General features: G+C 47.9%; 1 protein-coding gene across 1 annotated transcript in view; it reads right to left on the reverse strand.

Annotated features, from left to right (window-relative positions):
* Positions 1 to 4,860: 4,860 nt before the first annotated feature.
* Positions 4,861 to 20,711, reverse strand: part of LOC147736873 (uncharacterized) — a 46,796-nt gene continuing 30,945 nt past the window's right edge. The window contains exon 3 of the mRNA XM_086953550.1: positions 4,861 to 7,757. Within this exon, the coding sequence (XP_086809676.1) occupies positions 6,418 to 7,757 (1,340 nt within the window). The 3' untranslated portion in view covers positions 4,861 to 6,417. The remainder of the gene's footprint in view (positions 7,758 to 20,711) is intronic.

The raw sequence follows: 20,711 nt of genomic DNA on the forward strand, positions 1-20,711 counted from the left end.
CTCCAGTGTGCCCTCTCTGATCGGAGGAGCGTACCCTCTACTGCCTGCTTTGATGCGCGCGCCCTAGTGTGCCCTCTCTCATCGGAGGAGCGCAGTCTTCTACTGCCTGCTTTGATGCACGCGCCCCAGTGTGCCCTCTCTGATCGGAGGAGCGTACCCTCTACTGCCTGCTTTGATGCGCGCGCCCCAGTGCACCCTCTCTGATCGGAGGAGCGTACCCTCTACTGCCTGCTTTGATGCGCGCGCCCCAGTGTGCCCTCTCTGATCGGAGGAGCGTACCCTCTACTGCCTGCTTTGATGCGCACGCCCCAGTGTGCCCTCTCTGATCGGAGGAGCGCAGTCTTCTACTGCCTGCTTTGATGCGCGCGCCCCAGTGTGCCCTCTCTGATCGGAGGAGCGTACCCTCTACTGCCTGCTTTGATGCGCGCGCCCCAGTGTGCCCTCTCTGATCGGAGGAGCGTACCCTCTACTGCCTGCTTTGATGCACGCGCCCCAGTGTGCCCTCTCTGATCGGAGGAGCGTACCCTCTACTGCCTGCTTTGATGCGCGCGCCCCAGTGTGCCCTCTCAGATCGGAGGAGCGTACCCTCTATTGCCTGCTTTGATGCGCGCGCCCCAGTGTGCCCTCTCTGATCGGAGGAGCGCAGCCTTCTACTGCCTGCTTTGATGCGCGCGCCCCAGTGTGCCCTCTCTGATCGGAGGAGCGCAGTCTTCTACTGCCTGCTTTGATGCGCGCGCCCCAGTGTGCCCTCTCTGATCGGAGGAGCGCAGTCTTCTACTGCCTGCTTTGATGCGCGCACCCCAGTGTGCCCTCTCTGATCGGAGGAGCGTACCCTCTACTGCCTGCTTTGATGCGCACGCCCCAGTGTGCCCTCTCTGATCGGAGGAGCGTACCCTCTACTGTCTGCTTTGATGCGCGCGCCCCAGTGTGCCTTCTCTGATCGGAGGAGCGTACCCTCTACTGCCTGCTTTGATGCGCGCGCCCCAATGTGCCCTCTCTGATCGGAGGAGCGTACCCTCTACTGCCTGCTTTGATGCACGCGCCTCAGTGTGCCCTCTCTGATCGGAGGAGCGCAGTCTTCTACTGCCTGCTTTGATGCACGCGCCCCCGTGTGCCCTCTCTGATCGGAGGAGCGCAGTCTTCTACTGCCTGCTTTGATGCGCACGCCCCAGTGTGCCCTCTCTGATTGGAGGAGCGTACCCTCTACTGCCTGCTTTGATGCGCGCGCCCCAGTGTGCCCTCTCTGATCGGAGGAGCGCACCCTCTACTGCCTGCTTTGATGCACGTGCCCCAGTGTGCCCACTCCGCTTTGCACGAGCGATAAGCCGATGGCAGAGCTGTGATAATTAGATCCACAAGACACGTTCAATACCACCTCATACACTGATCGGGGAACACTGAGGGCCTCATTTACCAAGGATTGGCATACAGCAGCATTGCAAGTCTTTTTTGTTGCCCTGCTCTGCACCAATCAAAAGAGCCGGAATGCACCGTACAGGACACAGTGCATTACTGGCCGTTCAGGCACACATTATGCAGCCGAGCACCAACACAGACACCCTTGCACCATGGTGCACTGGGGTCTATGTCTGCTGAAGAACAGGGAAAGAGGAATAAAAGAGGAGAAATGAAAACATTTCTCCTCGTTATGCCTGCTTTGGGGAGGTGTAAGGTTTTGGCATTGCCCCAGGTTTGCCTGAGTGTCTAAATCTGGGGCGGTGTCAAAATAAATGGGTGTTTCGTGGGAGAACCCAGAGCAACACCCATGGAATGCCTCCTTGATGCAGAGTAAGCCGACGCAGCTCTTTGCGCTGCCTAGCCTCACTCCATATCTATGAAGCCTTTTGCGTCGCCTTGTAGATATGATTCAGAGGCCGGCGCCACACGAGCTCCAGCTGGGCAGGCCTCTTGGAAATTAGGCCAGAGTTTGCACCAGCAAGAGTAAAACTATGTGTCTACAGAGAGTAGCTGTACTCAGCCCCTGATGCCCTTACCACTGAGAAGGACTACAGTAATTCAATTAAGGGGGGACCGCCCAGAGCGAGACCTCCCTCCATGCTTATTTTTAGGGTATAGATCATTCCATGTCAAATAACATTTGGGCGGGGGGAAACGTGACATATTTCTTTAACAACTGGGACATGTTGTCACAAGACACCTGGATACAAGACGAGGTAACAGCCTTCAAGATGGAGCTTTACAGCTCTTCCGCTGAGTGACGTTTATACAACTATTGCAGTGTTCAGGTTAGACAAGGAAGGTAATCCCATCTAGGACCGGGATATTGTGGTTGAACTGTTTGAAACTGAGCATACTCAAATACGAGGCAGTAAGATGGTGCTGGCCATACCGGAGCATAATGGGCAGTGATTTGTGGACTGTGGTTACTGACATCATGGGGAATGTAGTTTTTAAGTGTACTGTTGATTGGTTGCTGTGCAAATTCAGTAATAGAAAAAGAAGCATTATTCTCACCAATATGTGCTTAATAACATTTACAATTCTTGATGTGATAGCTCAATAAAAATTTCTCTCAACACTTATATACAGATACATAAACATTAGGTCTGGGCGGTGAACTCCGCTCCGTTCGTAGACTTTGTGGAGTTTTCCGCACTCCGCAGAGCACTCGGAGTTCAGAAAAACATTTCCTTGCTTGTGCTCACCAACGTTAAATTGAAGAGCGTGAGCAAGGAAAATCCAGCACTAGACCATCTCCCAGCCAGATTTCTCAACGCGGCTGCCCGGGGATGGGAACTCACACTCATGTCGAGAAACCTTCCATTCACGTTGAGGAAGCTGCCGTTCTAGTAAAACTTCTACTCAAGCGGCGGAAAGATGCAGTTCCCTCTTGCACTGTGCGTGGTGCCGTTCACACTGATTTTACTGCGCGGGACAAACATCTGGCGCCAAAAAATCACTGTGTTTTAGTAGATGAATTTTGAGTCTAGTATGCTAGTAACTTGTACTTTTAGAGCCTGTGTAAGCCGAATAAAGCTTTATGTCTGGCTGATATGCCGTAAATGTGCCAACGCAGCTGTAACAATCTTGTGACCCGCTGGCTTGCTCTTGACAATAATCCAGTATCACAGCTTCAGCTGAGGCCGCCAATTCCTAGTCTCATCATTCACTTACACCCAGGGCGTCTCATCATTGCACACACATACATGCCACCATTGCGACTTAGTTCATTCCTAGAGATCCACACGTCACTGCAGATCCAGGGCTTGCTACCAGCCACAGCAAGCTCCGAGCACTCACCCAAATAGGATAGGATACGATATATGTTCATAGAGCGCTCGATTGCCGTGGCGTCTTGGCGCTAGTGTATGTAGAAGGGAAGTATGGCCTGTGTTACCGGGGGACTATGTGGAAGTGAACAGCCATGTTTTCAAGTTCTTCCTAAAGACCTGCTGATTAGATTGAAATGTCATGGCCATAGGCGTTTTGTTCCGTAACTTTGATGCACAACTTGATAAAGTCCTGCCATCCCATCTTGCTCGTCTGATCTTAGCAATCTGGATAAGGCCCAAATTAGCAGATCTAAGGGCACTTGGGGGGTATAATGTAGGAACATTTTTTGGAGATCCTCAGCACCGCCACCATAAAGGGCTTTGTGCACCAGGAATAAGGCCTTAAATTCCACCCGCTGCTGGATGGTAAGCCAGTGCAGTGACTTAATTCCTGCCGAGGTTGATTGTCCTTTAGGAATGTTTAGAAGTAATCTTGCTGCAGTGTTCTGTAGAGACTGCAGTTTTCTCAGCTGGGTCTTATCAATGCCCAAAAAAGGGCATTGCAACAGTCCAGTTTAGACAGGAAGAGCGCCACCACCAGCGTCTTTTGCAATTTTTGTGAGAGAAAAGGGAAGATTTTTCTCAAGGTTTTTAGTAAAAAGAAGCAGGAGGAAGTGAGACTGTTTACCTGGGCAGAAAAATTAAACTGGTCATCGAAGATGACTCCGAGGTTCCCTACCTTGGGGACAGGACACGGGCATTCCCCGGCCTCAACCGGCCATTAGGAGTCATTCCACAGGCACCGGCCAGGGCCAAACTCTATCACCTCCGTTTTGTCAGTGTTCATTTTCAGGAAGCTATGGTTCATCCAGGTCATGATCTCAGTGAGACAAGCATGAAACCTGGCGTCTGTGGCCTCAGGCTGATTAAAGATAACAAGCTGAGAATCATCAGCATATGAGACCAGGGCAAATCCATGCCTCCTGATAAGTCTGGCCCAAGGAGAGACGTAGATGTTAAACACTGTCTGGGATAGGGGTGGCGACATGGGCACTGGTGTCTGAGTGACCCCAGAGCAGCCTCGCACCAGGCATCTGTCTGCCCCTTGCTTCATGGTCACTGATGACTACGGGTGGATCTTGAAGGGGACACACAATGTTCACCAGGATGATTCACGACTCCATACACTAGTGCTGTTGCTTCGATATAATAGTTTAGAGGCACGCCTTGTGCGCTCACAGATGGCACAGGGTCCAGAGTCATCAGACTATTTTAAGCCAATCAATACGCTCAGTGAAGGAAAAGGGCCAAGGGACAAAGGGGTTCCCAATGCAATTACACTATTAAACTTCAAAGGTTGTCGTCTGAAACATCAACAGTGCAAATTGTACTTGTAACGCTTGCACTACTCTAATAAACAAAGTGATGGCGCAAACTACACCCTGGAACGCCTCACATCTGAGGGGCTGGTGGTGGAAGGGCTGCAGGGGGGGGGATGTTAGTTCCTCCCCACCCTCTTCCGTGACAGACTAATCACAAAGATAGAAAACGACACTCTGAACGTACTGATGAGTTTGAAGTATCTCCCGTCTCATCGCCACATGGAACAGGCAGGCAGATTGGTTTATTAGCAAAGTTTTATTGCATAAAATAAGACATTCTTGGCAAACAGCTCCCTGCGACAGTGTCCTTTGTCTAGTTGTCAATCTCCCCCTCACACTAGAACAGGACAACAACTGACCTCACAAAACACATCACAGAATGAGATGCAATACTCTTCACAGGGTCTTCATTAGCTAATCTGCTTTGTTTTTTAATGCATGTGAAAGTTAGTTTTGGGGAATTTAATTCTCACCAGAATAGCAGGCAAACTCCGGCCGACTTCGACCATATGGTTTGCTTTGCCCTGGCCTTGACCCATTCTGGTCCGAGGTGGAATCTGAGCTCACACAGACCTTAGGTCGCCAGGTTCCACACGATCCCTTACATCTTCTCCTGGGTGTATTTGAAGGTTTGGATGGCTCAAGAGCGGACAAACATTTTCTGGGTACGGCGGTCGCTGTGGCTAAATGAGATATTGCAGCGGCCTGGGCCCAGCCCAACCCCACTACCCTGCGAAAGTGCAACAGGGAGTGGATGGGTGCGTGGCCCAGGAGGAACATGGTTGTCCCGCGAGGTTCCATAGGGTTTGGGGCAAATGGCTGAACCTACTCTTTTAAATTGCCAGCTTTGGCTGTCCCACGTAACGGGATGCTGCTTTCCAGCTGGGGTGGCTTGCATAAATACTCCTACCCTAACAGTGTTTTTTTTTTACTGTCTGTTGGAGATGGAATTGGCTTTACTGTGTAAGATGTATGCTGTCTTTTTTTTTTTCTTCTCAAAATGATAATAAAACTGATTATCATTAAAAAAAAAAAAAGGAATTCTCACCAGAATAAACCATCTCAAAACATTATGAATTGTGTAACGGTCTCGGCTGTTGAAACTGCAGAATGATATGGTTGGTGCCACCTTTGTAAGTTGTTAGAATCTGGACAGCCACGAATCCTCTTTTGATCTCTCAGCCTGGATGGGTTGTACAGAATATTTACACAGCCGGTCTGAAGATACTGACAGGGAGTAGATGTTCCTGCTTTTTTGATGGAAGGAGTTTATATTTTTTGTCCTCAAGTGGTTATTGATTCCCATTTCTTCTCCTAGTTTCTTTTTCCTATGTGCTCAGGTCTTTCAATATTTTTTTGTTGAATCCCAGAAGTTATGTCTATCAGGATAGTTTATGATCCACACTTGGTAACACGTCCTCAACACTGCACACATTTCATGAGAGTCTGACAGGTTTAATTCGCAGTGAAGCAGCCTCTGAGAAGTTCGTTGCTTGGTGAAGGGACGTTAGTGACGTTGAAGAAGCTACATTCTGTTTGGAGACGCTGCGAACGTTAGAGTGTGTCCTTTAACTCAAAGCTCTTCTGACTTCAGAGGAAAGGGAGGATTTCAGTCCGGAAGGATTGTTTGATGTCAGAAGAGGTCTAACTTTAGCTGTAGATTCTTAGATGATGTAAAAGATCAGATTTCTTTTTTAAATGAAGGTTTTTTGGCAGTGCTTTGAGAAGGCTTCCATCTTGTGTTACTTGATGCTGCTGAGCACCACCTTTTGTTTACAGCAGTTTCCATATCCTGTACGGCGTCATGGCCGTCGCCTGTGTGTTCTTTGATGGCGTACAAGGCTTGCCTTAAGATCAAAGCTCTTGCTACACACAGTGCAGTGATAAAGCTTCTGTCCTGTGTGTGTGACTTGATGGCGTACAAGGGTCCCCTTCTGAGAAAATCTCTTGGAACACACAGTGCAGTGATAAGGCCTCTCTCCTGTGTGTACGCTTTGATGGCTTACAAGGGCTGCCTTGAGAGTAAAGCCCTTGGAACACACAGTGCAGTGATAAGGCCTCTCTCCTGTGTGTATGCTTTGATGCTGTACAAGGCTCGCCTTCCGAGAAAACCTTTTGGAACACACAGTGCAGTGATAAAGCCTCTGCTCTGTGTGTACGATTTGATGCTGTACAAGGGTCTCCTTCCGAGAAAACCTCTTGGAACACACAGTGCAGTGATAAGGCTTCTCTCCTGTGTGAGTTCTTTGATGCAGTACAAGGTTTGCCTTATGAGAAAAGCGCTTGGAACACACAGTGCAGTGATATGGCTTCTCTCCTGTGTGTACGCTTTGATGCCGTACAAGGGTCTCCTTCCGAGAAAACCTCTTGGAACACACAGTGCAGAGATAAGGCTTCTCTCCTGTGTGTATGCTTTGATGCCGTACAAGGTCTGCGTTGAGAGTAAAGCCCTTGGAACACACAGTGCAGTGATAAGGCCTCTCTCCTGTGTGTACGCTTTGATGCTGTACAAGGCTTGCCTTCCGAGAAAACCTTTTGGAACACACAGTGCAGTGATAAGGCCTCTCTCCTGTGTGTACGCTTTGATGCTGTACAAGGCTCGCCTTCCAAGAAAACCTTTTGGAGCACACATTGCAGTGATAAGGCCTCTCTCCTGTGTGTAAGCTTTGATGTCGTACAAGGGTCCCCTTTCGAGAAAACCTCTTCTCACACACAGTGCAGTGATAAGGTCTCTCTCCTGTGTGAGTTCTTTGATGTTTTAGAAGATTTCCCTTCTGAGTAAAGCTTTTCTCACAGATATTGCAGTGAAAGGGCCGCTCTCCTTTGTGAGTTTTTTCATGTGTTGCCTTATCCGCAAACCTCATTTCATGCTCAGTGTAGGGATACCGATCTTTGTGTGTTTGTTTGTGCAGTAAAAGATGCGTCTTTCCAGTAAATGTTTTCTTACACTCAGCACAGGCATAAGCTCTTAGGCCGGTGCCTATTCTTTTCTGCCTTGTAAGTAGTGTTTTATTGTTACAATTCTCCGTCCTGTGTATTCCTTGGTGTTTTCTTTCATTCATTTTATAAGCAAAATTCTTCCGTCCTCCAGAAGCTTTACGTTTCTCTTTCCCATTCATACTTTCTGTCGTCGACTGCTGTGCTGCAGAATGAAATGAACACTGAGAATTATACATGGGAAATATTACTTGAAAGAAATGCACGGTTATAATATGAGAAAGGTGGACAGTAATATCTAGGAAGGAAGGAAAATGTTACTACCTGTAAACAATCATTTGCTGCTTGTAGTTCTACAGTTCACATGTGGTGCTCTCTCATGGGTTGGGTTCTGACTACTAAAAATAATTAATTTAAGATTGAGTTTTGATCTGGAGAACGACTCGTAATCCCATACCAGAAAGGCATAATGCATCAGCGAGCAGACTCCAACTTAAATCATTGTGTTGTTTTCTCCATCGGAGTACGACTGCTTATATGTGTAAAATTAAAAAAATAAACTGCTTAATCTGAGCAACCTATATACTTTCCAACCATACAGCAAGTGGGTGATGCATGTGAGCCTGCAACATGACAAGCTGACAGTATTTGCAAGTGAGTAACATTTTCCATTTGCAGCAAGCCGTGGCACATCACAGGTTGTGCAATAACTTAAAAGAATCGGTAAGGTCCAGAATGCCGCAGCCAGGCTCATTCTAGAGAATCCACGCCACAAACATATGACCCAACACCTACGAAGAGTCCACTTGCTCCCCGTCGAGAAGAGGATCACCTTCAAACTCCTCACCCACACCTACAAATCCCTCAACAACATCAGACCCACATACCTCAACAACCGAATATGTTTCCACGTACCCAAGAGGAACCTCTCCTCCACGGACCTTGCGGGTGAGTAGCGCACTCTATAAACCGCTGATTGATTGATTGAAATGAAAGAATACCTAATTGAGTTACTAATATGCTTAGAACAATTAAACACTTCTGGGTATCTTCCTTGCATTGATGTCACCAGAGAAATATTTTATGAAAGGATGCACAGAACCACATGTTTCTGCTTTACAAATATTTACTAGAGCTATGTTGGGTAGAAAAGCCATGGATGCATCTTTATCACACGTGGACTCAGCCTGTGGTATTTCTATGTGGTGTCTCCGCTAGGCCTGGGCGGTAAATTCAGTTCCACTTGCGGCAGTTGTCGAATTGTCAAAACTTCCGCGATCCGCAACTTAGCAGAATTTTTTGCTTGTTCACACTTTCAAAATGTGTGTTTGCAAGATATTTCCCCCCGAGCACGCAAACAGTGTTCGCGAACAGGAAAAAAGCATTGTGTACGGGAAGTAGAAGCAATTCTGTGTTTTCGCAGAATTCTGCGTGCTCACGGAGATTTTTTTCGCTGAGCTTTGCGTAACACGACTACGCAAATTTCGCCCACCCCATGTCTCCGCACGAGTAGAAAACCATATGCCAAATTGTGCCGGTGCAAAAACCAGTCTTATTTTTCATACCTTTTCAATTCTGATAATGTAGAGCATGAGTGCATGTTTAACACTGGATGCATATTCAACTTTGTCTTTGTAAACTTGCAGGAACTGTTCATCTACTTATGGGGCGTGCCGTTTGCTAACTGTTTGAGGAAGTGACTACTACTAGGTGGACAACTATCCCCATTAAGGCTTGCAGTCATGTAGTGGCTTAAAAGGTGGACTTGTTACTCATAAGACAACATTAAAATCTTAACTGGATGTCAGGGGTGCTCTGGTGGGATAACCATTCTCAACTCTCCCATGAACATTTTCACAAGAGTTTTTTTTTAAAGTATTCAAACGTTAGTGTAGGCTAGGCCAGCTTCTTTATGTATGTATCTATATGTTATTTCTATACTGCAAACTTAGACTAAAGCTAGAGCCAAGGATGAGCATAAATTATTTTTAAAGAAGGGAGTCCTCAACTCTTTCCTACACGGGAGCAATGTCGGGCGGTCCTGATGGATACAGGGATGTTGTTCCAGATCATGAGTTCATAGATGGAAAAGGCCTGCTAACTTGTTGTTTTGTTACAGTTCTAAGTCTGCAGTCTGATGGAGTTCTCCAACCTGACATTTGTTGCCCTTGAATATAAGAGCTGAACTTAAGGACAACGAGAATGATGAGCAAGTGATAAGAAAGAGGTAAAAGCTACAAAAGAGGAAATTCAAAAGGGAAAAGCAAGACTACTGTCCTGGAAGAGTCTTAAACTTTGTAAGATGATACGAATAAGTAAGGAGAGCGGTCAAAATTACATTGACACAAAGACGAGGAATCAAGCTCAGAAGGTGACTCAGACGACTCTGCTAGCAACTACCTAGAAAAAAAAACTACTTGCCCCTTTTTTCACTGAGTACGGGTTACTGAGACAAGGACGGACAATGGAATATTATAAAAAAGGAAAAACAAAAGCAAGAGGCACAAACAGAGGAAGAGAAAGACAGGAAAGAGCAAATGGAAGACAAAAAGATAACTCACCCCTTAGGAAGAGAAAGGTGATAGAGCAAGGCGAGATATGAATTAAATCTCCATTATTAACTCATCACAACATTAACTGACAATGGATGAATTAAATATCCAGAACCTTGGCTTATATTTCTGCCCCAGTAGGGACTTAGATTACAGTTCATGTAGAATTGACATATTTCCATTTATAAGATTTCAACATAAAATCAGACCCAAGCCAATGAACATGAGAATAGAGGAGCCCAATTCAGAAAACATGACTTGTGTTCAAGAGACGCTGATACTTCATGACATTGGCTGGTCTGGATGATGGAAATATATATGCAACGAAAGAGCGGGAAGCGTTGCTCGGAAAGAGGGCACAGATAGATCGGGGAAGCCTAACTCGCTTCAAAAAGCAAGCTGCATATAACTCCAACTTGCCTCATGATAATCTGGATGTCTTTAGTGACTTGGTCGCCAAAGACTTGTTCAAATAAATTGTTCACCAGTCAACGCAAGAAGGGAAGAATCAGATCCAACTTGAGTAACGGACAAAGGGAGGCCATTAACACATTACGTAATGACAACATAAGTACCAATGTCATCCGATAAGGGGCAAGAATGTGGTTTTAATGATTGTTTGCAATTATGAACTAAAGGCTTTTCAATAATTATTAAATTCGGATTGTTGTGAAAAGGGAATGGCAACATTTTCATTTGTGTAAAACACTACCCTCTACTGTACCATGCTTTTACCTTCTAACAAATGTATGCAAGAACAAGGGGGGCGTTTAGCGCCCTCCAACAATCGCTTACTGGAAAACACAGCAATAAACTAAAACCATTTATTGCTGATTCTTGTGGAGAGCCTCCCATCATATTGTATAGATGGAGAGAATTTCCCACCACAAAAGATATACACAGGAGACAATAATATTTGACAATTACCTAGGATGTGATCTTGCTAATTATGCATACAACACACGCAAGGTCTACGAGCCTATGAACACGCTTTTTGCAATAGACCAATATCTCCATATGACTATACATGGATGCTTAGGACCATGACTTTTGCCTAAATAACAATATTTTCATATTTAACTATAGGTATTACAGATAAATCTCAGGAACAGCAACGGGCACCTTCTCTCCCAACTATGCAAATGTAGTTGTGGTATGGTGGAAGGAACAGGTGTGTCGTGTAGTTCCCACTAATCCGAAGGACCTGCGCGTTTGTTGGACAAAATAAACTTTGGATGAGGTGCCTAGACTGCTGCTAGAGCGGAGGGACGCAACTCCTCCCACCTACAGCTTCACTTCCGGGGCACGGCTCACATATACCAATGTGCATCCGGCCGCGCAGCGGACGAGAGCAGCGGGCGTGACGATGGCGCGCCAAAGTTAAGCCTGTCTGCGCCCGTCCGCGACCGGGCACGGCCCAGTGCCCTACCCCCTGCTCAATCCTCCGCGGTCCCTATAGTCTATGACGGACGCTAGCTGTGGGAATTACGTCCAGCGGTTGCGGATTGTTGCAGGCACACTTTGTAGGTAATCTCGTCCACCAAGTGCCCCCATTGTTCCTTTAAAGCTAAGAGAGAGCTAGCATGTAAGGCAGGGGTAAGTAGTTTCCACGGGGCCCTACTGAATTGCAGATCACTCCCTAAACATGGTTTGCAAATTTGGGATCTTCTTTTAGAGGAGAAGTTGGACATACTCTTCCTGACAGGAACGTGGTTGGGGGCGGACTCAGACCCTGAGGTCATTGAGGCATTACCGCCGGGTTATAGCATGGCCAGGGTGGATAGACCCTCAGGAAGAGGTGGGGGGATTGCAGTGATCACTAAAGTGCCTCTTGTGTGCTCTTTTGAATCTCTAGGGATAGAGAATTGTGAGGCCGGCAGGTTTGGACTACAAATTGGCCCTCAGGGTCATATATCGGGTATCCTTCTTTACAGACCACCGGGGAGTTTAGGCAATTTTAGACAAAGTCTGCAAGAATGTGTAGCACATATGGCGCTTTGGCGTAGTAAGTTTATGCTACTGGGAGATATGAATATTCACTTTGAGGATGCACGACTGAAAGAGGCTGTAGAGATTAAACTGGAATTACAGGATAACTATTTAGAGCTGCTAAATCACACCCACACCCATACGCATGGCCATTTATTGGATCCAGTGTTTGCCAGCTGGGATGGTATAATGATGAGAGCCCCAAGTCCGCTCCCTTGGACTGACCACTTTCTGGTTCATTTTGATATCTGTATCACTGAGGCTGAAGATATCCTGAGGGGGGGGTGATAACAGCTATCCCCACCGAAAGTGGAAGAACTTCTCCCAGTCTATATTTAATGAGAAGCTACGCATTGGGGGATGCCGGGAGGAGCGGATAGTGAAAGCTCCAATTTAAATCTGGAAGCCCGTATCCTTGAAACCCTGAATGCAGTAGCGCCATTGTATACCGCTAAGCAAGGGAAGAGAGCTAGAAAATCTGCCCCATGGTATACGTCAGACCTGCAGTCACTCAGGTCGGAGTGTAAGAAGCTGGAAAGAAGCTGGCGGAGGGACTTTGACACTCTTAAAAATAATGAGTATAGATTTGCCCAGAGGGGCTATCAAAGAAAGGTGAGAGAAGCAAAGGCCCTTCATTACAAAACTAGAATCAGTGAGAGCTTTTTAAAATTTATAAAGGAGATCTCAGCGGTTTCCAGCTCCAATGCGCCTGAGTCGGACTCTATCATGGAATGTAACAGAGTGGCAGAATTCTTTGCTAGTAAGGTGCGTAAAATTTATAGCTCCTTCTCCAGCTGTCCTGCAAGTGGGGAGGCCTTTGTAGAAATGAGGGAGGCTGACTCTGACAGAAGGCTGGAGTGCTTCACAGTACCTAAATCTAAGGAGCTTGTAAGAACATGCCTTAGGGTGAAGTCAGGATCTCCTCGTGATCCAGCCCCCCCTAGAGTGGTGGGAGAGAGCTTAGAGGTTTTAGAACCATACATTCGCCATGTCCTTAACTTCATTTAGCACCCAGATCCTTCCGCTGAGCTGGAAGAAGGTGTAGCATTGTAGTAAAGCAAAGGGAGACGATGGTGATATCCAAGAGTTTATTATGTACAGTATCATAAGATAGTCACTGCACACGACACCAGCCACTGGTCGCCAGTCCGATCGCGGCGCCTCAGGTCACCGTTCTAACCACGGCGCTCACCCTGGAACCTTCGCAGCAGTGACATTCTAAGTGATGTCACTACGGAGTGTTCCAGGGTGCGTGAAGGGCAGAGGTCAAGGTGGAAGATACCACAGAAGGCTATCGTTCTACCGATAAGGAAAAAGGCCAACATAAGCCTTGCTGTTTTAGACAATCTGAGACAGATTTCCTTGCTGCCATATACCGCGAAGGTAGCTGAAAAAATAGTGAACTCACAATTGATGGCGTTTGTTGAGGAGGCCAAACTCCTTCATCCTTCCCAGTCGGGGTTTCGGGCAGGATATTCGACCGAAACTGCCTTACTGCGTGCCACAGAGACGCTACGGCAGGGCGCTGACGCAGGTCACACCATGGCACTGGTCATGCTTGACCTAAGTGCAGCGTTCGACACTGTAGCACATATCACCTTGCTACAGTGTCTGAACAGGGGAGGTGTGACGGGTCAGGCGCTCAGCTGGTTAAAATCCTTCCTGACTGGCAGAAGTTTCCAGGTCCAGAGAGGCCCGTTTCAATCTGTGGAAATGGCACTGGAACAGGGGGTGCCGCAGGGCTCGGCCTTGAACCCTACCTTATTTAACTTATACATGGCCCCCTTAGCAGCTGTGGTTCAATCGTTTGGTGTAGAGATAGTATCCTACGCCGACGATACTCAACTGCTGCTCACCCTCTCCCAGGCACCGTCAGGTGGAGCCGACAACTTTAGAGCATGTATGCAGGCCTTAGCAGTGTGGATGGATAACCACTGTCTAAAGCTGAACGGCTCAAAGACGGAGGTGCTGGTGGTCGGTGGTGATCAACTCAAATGGACGTGCGACTGGTGGCCAAGCTGTCTGGGTACAGTGCCTACCCAGTGTACGGAAGCGAAAAACCTTGGGATTTGGGTAGATCCCACACTTTCCTATGAGGCACATATTGGGTGGTTGGTGGGGAAGTGTTTTGGGGTGCTTAAGATCCTGAATAAAACCTTGGACCTGCTCCCCTTGGAGGCTAGACGCACGATGACCCAGGCCCTGGTTACATCCCGGCTTGATTACGGGAATGTCCTCCTCTTAGGAGTTTCCAGCAAAAGTATAGGTCGGCTTCAGGTATTACAAAACGCAGTGGCACGTCTAGTGCTTAGACTACCTAAGAGAGTGACATCCAGAGTCGCATTGGCGACCCTCCACTGGCTTCCAGTAAAGGAAAGGATACTGTTTAAGGCCCTCCTGACACGTCACCCTATCCTATGGCAGAAGGCTCCCCCATACCTTACTGATTTGATCACTAGGTATGAGCCGAGGAGAGCGCTGCGGTCTTGCGGAATGGGTATGTTGGTGACCCACCGTTTTAAGAGGGCTAAAATGGGAGGTCGCTCTTTTAGAGTGATGGCCGCCACAAGCTGGAATAAACTCCCGCTCAGTCTTCGCCTCCAACAATCGGAAACTAAGTTTCGGTGTATGTTAAAAACTCACCTGTTCCAAAGGTGAGTTCGATGCTGGTCTCTGATGTGGGTCAGTCAAAGTGCCTGGCTAGTATTGCTCTGGCAGCGCGGGGACACGCCGAGATGGCGCAGCCATAGCACTTTACAAATATCTTTATTATTATTATTATTATTATTATTAGACTGGCTCCGGGCACCTCCGCAGGATGAGTTGGCCTAGAGACCAGCTAGCTCACAGTGCCACCATAAGACTCCCTAACCTTACCAGGAAGCCAATGGTTTCTGGCAACCCCTGAACATGACAACCCTGACCACTCAGGGATCGTGGAAACAGAACAGAACCTTTTGCTCAGTCACTCAAGCTTACTTGCTCTCAAAGAAATATACAAAGAATACACAGTGGGACGTTTTCAATATATTTATTGAACCAACGTTATTCTTGTATAGAATACATAAGCTGCAATAATCAGTAGACCAAAGCAGCTGAAAGTGATTACAAGCACGTAAATAGTAGATATAGTTCTATCATGGTGCTAAAACAGTGTATATATGCAGGCATATAAGCAAGGCAGTAATCAGGCGTACTGCTACTATGCACTCCCTACTCTGCGTGTACCTAGAGTGTGTGTGGGTGTGAAGCCAAGAATCCCCACTAAGGGACGATCCCACCCCATTACCTGACAGGAAAGAATGCAGGTCCCGTATTGGTTACAAACTGAACTCCCCCTCACGGAGATGCCAGCCCGCTGCATGGTGAAGTTTCAGCCTGCACGGACCCTGGGTGTCAGCTGTAGTGCCTCCTCTACTAATCGATTGGGATGCTCATTATTTATAATAGTAACCATCTTTGTGATGTACATATAGATTAGTCTATGGACTAGATATGTAGATAGCCCTGTCACCCTGTGGATGAAGATAGAGATGACATTTGTACATAGTGCGTCACAAGGCCTTGTACGTGGTGTTCCAGGCATCGTGGTAATGTTGAGCAAAGCTAGATGTGTAAACAAAGTAGTCTCAGAGAAAGTAATTCAACATTGTCTTGCATGCAAATATGTGCAAAAGGTCACAGCAGAAATGTTACTGTAAAAAATAGGACAATATATGAAATGAGCCACTTTGCTATATGGGCCTAGACCGGGCACATAACGGGTGGTCTGGACATCACAAAATGAAAACATGACAAACCATACGCTGATTTGGATCGGGGATATAGATGACCTTTCCCTGCTGTGGGACGGAAGTAGGGAAATGTCTAAAAGATTAATCCAGAGACAGAAACTGATCTCAACCTAAAATTCACTCAGGGGATCAGAATTAAATCTATAAATGAGAACCCACAACATGAATAAACTACTTTCAAATCAGAGACACCAAAGGAGGGACCTGATAGTACAGTAAGGTTCATGACTACAAACAATACGAGGTACACAGCAGCAAGACAAATTCTAAACATTGGAAAATATTAAAAGCTGATCAGGTGATTGGACACGATATTACCTCACATCCCTCCATTACGTATCGTAAAGCCCTATCCTTAAAGGACAAACAAGCCCATAGCTATATAGATAGTCCAATGAAAGAAAGGGGCCATCTAACCTAAAAGGTTTCAGAAAATGAGGGAAATGTATGGCTTGCAAATCTGGTGTCAAAATAAAGGAGGTTATTCTGCATAACAGGAAGAAAAAGCAATCAATTCATAACCTGTAGCACAGATTTCTGGGTATATATACGTGAAAGAATGTACACACAGAAAACAATATGTGGCCAACTGGATGTTCCCCATTGGCAAGTGATGGAGCACATGAGAGGCATCAAACACGCGACTTAAATTCACCAGCGTCTGGAGATTTTGTAAAATGCCACGATAGCATTGTAGACTCGCTCATTTTCCTTGGCCTTATATCAGAGGAGGTGATCAAGAGAAGAAATTGAAAAGAATCGATTTAAGATATAATACAGAGCTTGGTACCGAGGAAGTCAAGGGCCTGAATAAAGATCAGGAATTACACGGGCACATAGGATGCTTACTGATGTCGAATCTGCACACTTCCCCACTACTGACACTCTCTGGAACACATGTTAAAAAAAGCCATCATTTCCTTGCAAGATTAAAAATATAGAATTTCTTTACATTTCTCAGTGCTCTACTTAGGGTAAGGGGGGTATACCTCATAATCATACTAGATTGATAATGCTCACCAAGAAGGCGCAAGAAGTTGGACTTAAAATCAGTGATACCACTGCGATCCCCTGCGGCTACAAAATCACCCGTAAATACAGCGTCGACCGACCAGGAGAAGGCAAAGCCATCATCCTCAAGAACACCCACCAACTGACCATTTACTCGAATGACTCAACGACGGGGCTACTGTTAGAGAAGTGTGTCAGCGCCGGGGGAAAATCACTGTCCCTGCCACTGGGAAAGTCCAAAACTGCAACGCCCACGCAGCGCCCGGTCTCTCCCTGCCGTCGGCGCTCCTTCAACACCAGCGCGACAGCAGAGGAGGGGAGATCGGGGGGCACGGAGAGACTTCATCTCCCAAGTGCCCTTGCGCTGTGCAGCTGACGCCGGGGGATGACGCGCCAAGAGGCGCCTTAAAATCATCACTGACCTCCGCGTCGCGAGAGCGCGCGGGAGCTGCGCCGGGCAAAGCCCGGGCAAAGGGCGGGCCCTAATCTACAAGACCCCCAGCAGCCACCCGACCTTCAACAAAGCCATCGTAGACCTCATCGCACCCCAAGTTCTAGCATCCACAGATTACATCCTATTCGGAGACCTCCACTTCCATTTGGACAACCCCAGTGACCAAAACACTGACTACCTACTGCAGAGCCTCGCCAACATCGGACTCAAGCAGCTAGTCACTACATCAACCCATACAGCCAGACACACGCTAGACCTCATCTTCTCCGTCAGTGGGAACATTACCTACAGCCACACCACCGAACTCCTCTGGACCAACCCGCACTGTGTGCACTTAGCCAATCCCACCGTTCACCACCACCCTCACCACCCCCTCCGCTGTTGTAGCTGAAACAAGGCCACCGAAGAACTTCTCGTCAACTTTCTCAGCATGACCGCACCACCAGCAGACGCCAACACCGCAGCACACAACCGTCATCAATGGATCTCCAACTGAGCCGACACACCAGCACCCCTAAATAAGACACCAGGCAAGCAAAACTTCAAGAAAGCCAGCTGGTTCACTTCAGCCCTCCACAAGTCCAAACGTAACAGCAGACAACTTGAGAAGAGATAGAGGCACAACAAAATCCCAGAAACCCAAGCAAACCACTGTCAACGCACACCACCTTCTCCTTAAAACCACAAAGAAAACGGCCATCAAAGACAGAATCAATGCCTACGCACACAACAGCACAGAAGTCTTTGCCATCGTCAAGGAGTTCGCCAAGCCCAACAGCGAGACCACAGACTTCCCACCCTCCCTAAGACCTCTGCAACAAACTCAGCACATTCTTCACCACACGTTCAGACATAACTACGACAGCTTTGACACCCAAGACCCTGCTACAATGCCTGCCACCATCGCACACAACAAAGCCTTACCCCCAACATATCATGCTCAACTGGACTCCACTCACCACAGATGACACACTCAAGACCATGAAGAGCATCCATTCCAGAGCCCCACCGGTTCCTTGCCCGTATTACATCTTCTATTGAGCAGCGGCAGCACCATCAACTGCGCCATCAAAACTGCCACCTTCCCTGCCGCCTGAAAACACGCCAAGATCAACCCCCCTGCTGAGGAAGCCGTTTGCCGACCCGACAGACCTAAAGTACCTCAGACCTGTCTCCCTCGTCCCATCCCTTGCCAAGGTCATCAAAGAGGCCCTCAACGCCCAACTCTCCAAGTTCATCGAAGCGAACCATGTCCTGAACAACTCCCAATCCGGCTTCCAAAGCAATTATAGCACCGAGCTTGGACTCCTCGCCGCCATCGACGACATCCACTCCCTCCTTGACTGGGGAGGAATTGCCACTATCATCCTACTGGACCTCTAGGCCACCTTCGACAACATCACCACCGCACCTAGTCACAAGCTTCCAGTACACTGGTATCCACGACAAATGCAGCCACAAGCTACAATGCACAGAAACCAGTAGGGACTCAAAAAGGCAATAACTTATTCACCAGACGTGACACTGACTGAGTTCAAGGCCGGGGTCTACGCGACCCACTGCGCACCAGATACCTGACAGTGAAAGGGGACACAGCACGCAGCTTCTCGAAGAAGCGGAGACGGTGACAGGCGGACTCCCAGGGACCAAAAGTCTTGGCTGAAGGGGTCCGCAGTGTGCACCCACAATGATTCGGGCACTCTCGGACAGGTGGGCTCTTACCGGCAGCATCACGTGGCTGCGGCCGCCCGGGCTGGTGGTGGCAATGACTCTCGTCTTGCAGCTCCGTGGTGGGCTCACAGCGGCAGCAGCTCTCTCAATCCTCGACAATGGTGAGCAAGATGCGGGCACACAGCGACGGCAGCTCTCTCGTATCTGCGGTGGCCCACAGGACAAATCACGATGATGCAAAGTTGGCAAAGGTGAGGGCACTCAGCGGCAGCAGCTCTCTTAGCTGCGGCGGCCCACAGGACAGATCCCAATGATGCAAAGCTGGCAAAAGTGCGGGCACTCAGCGGCAGCAGCTCTCTCTTAGCTGCGGCGGCACACAGGACGAATCACGGTGATACAAAGTTGGCAAAGGTGCTGGAACTCAGCGGCAGCAGCTCTCTCTTAGCTACGGAGGCCCACAGGACGAATCACGGTGATACAAAGTTGGCAAAGGTGCGGGCACTCAGCGGCAGCAGCTCTCTCATAGCTACGGCGGCCCACAGGATGAAGGATGGTATCGACCAGGCTGACACAACAGTGGGCACTCAGCGGGTACAGCCCTCTGTTAGCGGCCCACACATATTCAGCGAAGGTTCCAAAGGTTCATATTCAGGCAGACTCTCAGCGGCGACAGCTCTCTCTTAGCTGCAGCGGCCCACGCAGATTTAGCAAAGGTTCCGGAGGTTCAAATTCAGGCGGGCTCTCAGCAGCGGCATCGCTCTCTTAGCTGCGGCGACCCACACGGATTCAGAGAAGGTTCCGGAGGTTCAAATTTAGGCGGGCTCTCAGCAGCGGCAACTCTCTCTTAGCTGCAGCAGCCCACACAGATTCAGCGAAGGTTCCCAGTCCGCGTTCCTCACATTAGAACTAGAGACTCCGGATTGCTCGACGGTGGTGTGAGAGGGAAGGGCGAAAGAAGAAGCAATTAGGCCGAATTCGTGGATCAATGGTGCCAGGCTTTTATTTACAATGAACAGTTTCTTTTCTGATTTCTTCTGGATATCCTGAAGATTGGTGCAATGACAACTCCTAGGGTTCTTCATTTCAAGGTCCTTGGGATGTTTTCAGGAACGCTTCTCTCTCAACTGATGGCTTTGATGTGGTCACGCACCCCGGCAGCCTCAGGAAAAGAAAACAAAGAGAAGTGGCGTAAGATGCCTGGTTTTAGCAGACTTGGAAATTTGTTTTGTCTTGGTTGTAATAGGGATTCCCGATTGGAGGACTCATGTCCGGTTCCTCCAATTGGAACTCCAACCTATGAACTCTACGTGAAGCATGGCGTGGGTCCTATCACGTACAATGAAGTATGGGTCCGATATACTAGGAAAGACGGTGTCCTAAAAGGGCCCCAATATGGTAGTTTTGACACAGAAATTTCATATAATCTAGAGGTTAGACTTTTTAAGAAGAAAGCCCGACCGGCGATGTTTGACTCTTTCCGCCTATGGCGAAAGGAAGCCAAACAGAAGGAAATTAAATTAGCGAAGAGGAATAAAAGAGAAAAGGGTATCTCGATAATGCAAGCTGCTACACAGTTTAAAGATAACGAAGAAGAGCAGGTGAGTGAACAATTGCACAGGCAACGTAAAATGGCGATTGATAAATGCTACCCAGTTTTGCCGCTTCTTCAGCAAGATGCAGCAAAAGAA

The sequence above is a fragment of the Lissotriton vulgaris genome, chromosome 1_2 (assembly GCF_964263255.1).
Source record: "Lissotriton vulgaris chromosome 1_2, aLisVul1.2, whole genome shotgun sequence".
NCBI lineage: Eukaryota > Metazoa > Chordata > Amphibia > Caudata > Salamandridae > Lissotriton > Lissotriton vulgaris.